The sequence below is a fragment of the Botrytis porri genome, assembly GCF_014898465.1.
Source record: "Botrytis porri strain MUCL 3234 chromosome Unknown BPOR_005, whole genome shotgun sequence".
Classification (NCBI taxonomy): Eukaryota; Fungi; Ascomycota; class Leotiomycetes; order Helotiales; family Sclerotiniaceae; genus Botrytis; species Botrytis porri.
Window position 1 is genome coordinate 1,879,186 of NW_024066079.1, and position 6,596 is coordinate 1,885,781.

General features: G+C 41.6%; 2 protein-coding genes across 2 annotated transcripts; both read left to right on the forward strand.

Moving 5' to 3' along the window:
- Positions 1-2,240: 2,240 nt before the first annotated feature.
- On the forward strand, positions 2,241-3,542 carry EAF01_004245 (uncharacterized protein; the record flags this gene model as incomplete). The annotated part of the gene is made up of 2 exons (XM_038912499.1): positions 2,241-2,306; positions 2,517-3,542. The coding sequence occupies 2 exons, from the start codon at positions 2,241-2,243 to the stop codon at positions 3,540-3,542; spliced, it is 1,092 nt and encodes a 363-aa protein (XP_038772183.1).
- A 1,173-nt stretch (positions 3,543-4,715) lies between these two features.
- On the forward strand, positions 4,716-6,250 carry EAF01_004246 (uncharacterized protein; the record flags this gene model as incomplete). Its single annotated transcript, XM_038912500.1, has 5 exons — positions 4,716-4,793; positions 4,849-4,992; positions 5,051-5,098; positions 5,167-5,461; positions 5,532-6,250. 5 exons carry the CDS (start codon positions 4,716-4,718, stop codon positions 6,248-6,250), a joined length of 1,284 nt encoding a protein of 427 aa, XP_038772184.1.
- Positions 6,251-6,596: the final 346 nt, after the last annotated feature.

The window sequence follows — 6,596 nt, forward strand, 5'->3', positions numbered from 1 at the left end:
TTGTGGTTCAACATGATACATAGAAAGATAGATAGTCAATACCATGAATAAGACATCGGAAGAGACAACATTTCTTCAAAAATTGTATCCTCAGAAATATTCTTACAGAAGAGCGAGCTACATATAATATCAGCTACCTATCAAATCAACTGGAAACTAATTCATCAGCACACTCAAATGACCAAGTCGTATCATATACGTATAGGCATGAACTCAAGATTCGCACCTATGTCGTGGGTAGTGATTTCCCCAGCTAGGTATCCCAAATAGGAAATGCCTTCCGAAATAGGACATCAAGAAGGGGGTGAATTGTAGATGTGCATCAAAAAGACATTTTGATTGTAGAATCACGGGGTATGATGTTAGTTAGAAGTTTCCGAATCATTCCTTGGATTGTTAGTCCCCCGCCTGCTAGGCCTATCGCGTCATCTCTTTGAAAGGGGAATTATTTGACGAGGAGATGGTAATTTATATCGAACAGATTTCACCGGACCTTTTGATCCTCCACTATGAAGTATGGCGGAAAAAAGTTACAATTGGAATCGTCACTTCGGGATTAATCGGGGGAAAGGAGCGCTATTGTTCGTTTCAGCAACTTATGTAAATGACGAATATGATACAATCAATCGTACACTTTTACCGGGTTTCTCAACACTAAACCTCAATGTATGATGACAATCAAAATCTGGTTACACTCAGCCGGCTAATGTGAGTAACCAAATATGTGCCTTCTTCAGAGAACATCTGAGCAGTAGTTCACTCGAGTAGAAATCCTCGAGGAGGTGATTTTTAGATATGAAAAATCAGATTCTTTTCACCAGATTCTCTAGAGCTAGAGCTAGAGCTATCGCGAGGTATGAGGTGAAATACCAAGAGAATTTACCTGGATCGTTCCAAAATTCTACAGCAAAATGACGAAACGACATTATGGCAACGGTGTTCAATACTTTAGTTTGGATGAAGTGAGTTAGGTCACCAATCTTTATGGTAAGAAATGTTTAATTTATGGGGATCGTCGAGCTATCGACGTACTAGTGCAGTAACTAGTAGGTAGCGCAACAGTAATTGGTAGATGAGGCTCTGCGACGGTGGCATGCGGGGTATGGGGATTTTCCAATGGTCATATTTGTCTTTCAAGTCTGGAAAGAGCCTGGGGAGAGTTGAATGAAAAGTGATGGGATTTTTTAAAAGGAAAGACGAGGGGTTTGAGGGACGAGGAAGAGGTTGAGATTCATCTTTATAATAATATCCTGTTTTGAAATGAACGTTTGACTCTTTTCAATGACTGGTAGGTAGGTATATAAAATCTCTTGCTCCGTCAGTTTTCGTAAAATATGATTTAAGGGATGGACTAAGATGTGCTAGTGACTAGCAATGAAGCTTGGCTAGATTTTTCTTGGTTTGGTTAAGAAATAGGAATGATTTGAGCAATATTGAATTTAAGTTTTCATTCTTAAAAGACAGATGTACCATTTCTGTGTTTCTAAGCTTTTATTCATAGACTAGCATTGAAGAAGAAGATCTTGTCAGAAATGAGTGATATTCTCATTTGGCAAGATACCCGAGTTTTTCCAGCTTCGGGACACAGAGAAAGCACCAGTACAGGAATGCTGTGTGAAATCAACCACTAAGATCAAAATTCTTGAACTTGAAAAGCTGATAAGGTACTAATTGCAACTATTAGTCAACTGGTACTCCGAAAAGTGACGATAAAAGCTTGAACTTAGCTTCGAATGAAGCTATCGCCCCGCATCAAAAAAGACCGGATGACTTTGGTTCACTACTACTTACACTAAATAAGACATTTGCCTCCAATTGAGCTAAGCTACAATCGCCAAGCACGCAACAATAGAGTCATCACCTGGTGAACTATGAACAAGTGCAAGATTGTCATCAAAACCTTATATTTAGACCAAAATGTGTGCGTAATATCAAGATTCTCTACCGAACTTGAGTAGATCACACCTCATAGTCCCGAGGAGAGCGAAGATTTTCTCCAAACTAATGAAACTCTGCTATCCAGTGGTTCTAAAGAACAGATAAACTAAATTCTCAATTTCTATAAAAGGTTTGGAGAATCCCCATTCCTCTAAGTTCTTTCTTGAATCCTAAAATATCAAACATCGATCAAGACAACTCATACACCTTTACTTCACTTGACTACACGACAATACTTCCAATATACAACCATACTTCGACACACAACAACACTTTAACATCAACGACAATAATTAATCAGCATGCATTTCTCAAAAGCTGTCATCACTGCCATCTTGGCCTTCACCTCAGTACAAGGTCTACCAACTGTAAGTTATATTCCATCTCCTTGTAGATAGTCTCAATTGCAGTCAAGCAATCGAAGGCATTCGATACCGGAACTTGATTAGACCACTCGAGTCACTTGAGGAGCCGAGTTTGTTTTGGTCATTGAAAGCTTCATATTGTTTTACTAGTCTTATGGTCCAGACCATTGGACTCTCGGATCAACCGCGTGAGCTTTAGCTAACAAATCGTAGCAAAAACGCTGTGACACATGCGGTGTTTCCAGCAAAGAATCTAAGATTGAAAAACGTGCTTCTCACGAATCGCCTTACAGGAAAGCGCGATTGAGACCTATCGGCGATTTTTGTGACAAATGTCCACCAAAGGAATTTTTCGAAGCTGGTGGGGCTGGACATGGCATGACTCCACACGGCATGATGGGAGAATTCGTTACCGGCATGTGCAATGACCATTGTGGGACTGGTTATCCCGATACCTACCCAGTTCTCCAACCTAGAGTTACTATTTCTTCATCTGAATCAAACCCTACCCAGCCTGAAGTTGTTACTTCCCCATCCGAATCAACCACCACCCAACCTGAAACGACCCCTTCCCAACCAGCAAGTCAAGAATATCCTGAGATCAAGTCGGATGATCACAAAAACGATAATTACACCATCCAATTTGAAGCTGACGATATCATTGAGTTCAAGCCTGAGACGAAGGGCACTTGCACTACTGAGGGCAAGTTCAACTGTATTTCTGGAACATCGTTCCAGCAATGTGGCAGCGGCACCTGGAGTACTGTTCAAAACATGGCTCCAGGAACTGTTTGTTTAGCTGGATACGGGTATGATTTGAACACTGCGGCAGTTGAAAAGAGAATGGCGACGACCCAGGATATCCAGAACTTTACTTCAGAGGAACTGGTGACCAAGGCAGAGAAGCAACCTGCTGAAAAGAGACTGTGGATCCAAGTTTTTAAATGGGAATTCTTCGGACCCAAACCACCAGTGCACCTTACTCCAGCGGAGCAGGAAGAGAAAGAAAAGGCAGCAGAAGCAAAATATGCCAAAGAATTTCATCAGTATGGCGGACATGGAGATCTAAAGAAGGAAGCTGAGGAAAAGAAAGCTGCCGATGAGAAACACGCCAAAGAATTTCATCAATTTGGTGGTGTCAATAAGGAAGACGAGAAGAAGAAAGCCAAGGAGGAGGAGAAAGAAGCCCTTGCTTGGAAACAATTTGGACCCAAGGAGGATGGAGAAAAGCAAGAATAATTTGAAGTAAAAGATACAAGGCTTTGGATGCTCTCGAGTTGGGAAATTTGTTTTATGTTTGCTGGTACTTAATCAGGAGTTGGAAATTTTGTTTAATATGGTGTTGGTACTTGTTTTGTAATTCTTTTCGTGTGAATATGATACTCCATATAGCGGATGGTAAATCTCACACAGGCGCAATATAGATTGATACAATAAAATTCAGGAGTTTTTCCAACAAACTTCGATATATCTTGACTGTCTGGGATTTGATACGTGAACGAAGATGACTCAAACGAAGTGAATTGAAGAGTGGCCATGTGAATATAAAGAACAAACACGAAAAGTAGAAGATTTAAATTCCGCGATAAATCAAGTCATGACTGCGTTGCCTTTGTATCCTTGTATAAAAAGCGTGGAAGTACACATCGCCCGACACAGCATACCTACAGCCCTGCGCAGACGTTATGCAGAGGAAAGAATATCTAGATCTCTTTACTTACTAATTATATTCTCAATACCCCATACAAACCCCCGATTTTGAAGGACGGAAGAATGATTCGAGGAAAGATAACGAAGGTATACATGTAGCTGACCCAAAAAGCGGTGGTGGAGAAGTGCAGAACGATAAGTACTCGGTAAGTTCTGACTCTAGCCGTCGCAATGAAAGTTGAGCCAAGATTATGCTAGAATTGAAGAGATTGCTGAAACCTTGAAGTTTGGAGCTGAGAACTGTACTTATTTAAACCTACAGGCTTGTAAGCGCGCGCAAGGCTGCATCGAACTCATAATAGTAGATGCGAATGAAGCGACAGGTCCCGGCCATAGGCCATTGAAACACTCCACATATAAATTACGAGCTGCGATTGGTTTGAATTTTCGTAGATGAAGGCAATGGCTCTCATCGTCCACACAGAATCTGCCATCATGATGTGCACTCCCACGAAAATATAATCTATTGGCGAAGCATATGCACGAATGTTCAAGTCGGTATGAAGTAAGGCTTTGTGCAGGGCTTCTTTGGTAACAACATCGAACCAACTCTAGGGTAGTATTGCATATTTTTCACATGACATGTAAAGCGAAGGTGTCAGCCCCGTGCCTCTGCGATTCTTTTAAATACTTGTTTACAAGTAGGTATTCATGAAGGTGTGAAAGTTGTTTGTTTAATGTGTTGGGCTGTGAAAGTTAGCTATGGTTTCTCTTGAAGTATTTCAGGAGCAGTTCCTCAAGTTGAAAGAGGTTGAGGAGGGAAAGGATCAACTCATTGGGGTTAGTCGTTCGTCTTTCTACCCCGCACATTACTAACGGACGATTTTCTTCGTAGAAATTGTTTGCCCGCATCAATGAGTTGGAAAGTGGTCTGACGGAGACGAAGTTACATCTTGAGAGAGAACAGGATACTGCGAAATTGTACCAGTCGAAACTCTCTGATGTTCAGGGAAATCTGGCGAGAATCGAAGAAAGAATCGTATGGCTGCCTAATGATTGCTCTTAGATGAGACCATCGTTATTGACAACATCCGAAGGATTCTAATAGTTATGTGTCAGTTCTGATTGATGGTGATTGCATGACGGTATGTACAAATGCAACTTTTTCCGAGTTATCAAATTCGTACTATACCAGCCACTAAATGGTCGAAAGTTTTGCGATGAATTCATCAAATCTTCTCAGCAAGGAGGGCTAGAGACCGTCCATCGCCTAAGAACAAAAGTGTGCGAATATCTTTCAACAGAGCTGGAGTTACCAAGCCAGATTTCAATCCGCATACGAGTCTATGCAAATAAGAAAGGCTTGGCATCGGCCTACAGTCACAATAAAATTCTAGGTAATGCAGATGATTTTGGTATGTTTGTTCGTGGTTTCAATATGGGACACCCCATGTGCGATTTTGTGGACGCGGGTGATGGGAAGGAGTGCGCGGATTCGAAGCTGAAAGGTACTTTTCCCAAATTCATGAAATATGAAATCTGTTAGAAAGGAGAATCCGTTACTGACACTCGTTGTAGAATGTTTCACGCACGATATGGCTGATGTCCAATGCCGAGCGGTCATCTTTGGTGGTTCAGCAGATAATGGTTATGCGCGGATTCTCCAGCCATATGTAGGAAATATTGCAAGGAGTAATCGAATCGTCTTGCTTGAAGGACCTCCATTTGCTAAAGAATTAGCAACAATGAAGGAAAAGTTCCTCGTTGCTCGCTTCCCGGGTGTGTTCAGAAACACAAAGTTATCAGTCCGGCGGGTATCATTACCAACCACACCTCCTAGAAGTTCCACTCCAGACACGCCCAGCTATGCTGCAAGAGTGCTGGGTAATGTCGGTTCGGATGCTGTAAGTATAGAGGAAAGCAGCGATTCTTCAGTGGCTGTTCCGGTACGAAGTAAGTATGCGGTACTTCGGAATAGCAAAGGACAGCGTCTCGATGCCATCATTTCCCCGCCTTCATCACTCATTACTGTGATGAGAAACACAAAACACTGCAACATGTTTCATATTCTGGGGGAATGTCCGTATGAGAAGTGTAATTTCTTGCATGGGAAGAGGCTTGACAAGAAAGGGATTGACGCTCGACGATTCATCTCACGCTTCAAACCATGTCCCTCTAAGTTGAATTGCGGAGATGAAAAGTGTTTATTAGGGCATCAATGTCCTGACAAGGGGTGTGCACGAATTGGAAAAGGCTGTAAATTTAACAAGGAGATGCATAATGTTGATAGATCTTAAGAGGACCATCATGGGGTCGACGTGTTAGTTCGTTAGGATCTGGGAGACAAGATTTTCCCGGATACTCGTGTTTTGCGTGCTAGGTAGTTGAAAGAGGCGTGTAAGGTTCAACAGAGCTTAACCTCGAGGATGATGATTGTGCTTTGTCCATTTATTTGTTTTCGCACAAGTACGAATGAAAAGATCGATCAATCACTCAGTCAATCAATACTTGTGTTGTGAATATTGACAAGCTAATGAGCCACACACATGAGCCACACATCCTATCCACGATTACCACTGGTAGCCCGGATGAGTAAATTATATCATTTGAGTAAAGTTTAATATGATTTATTAGCATATGAGT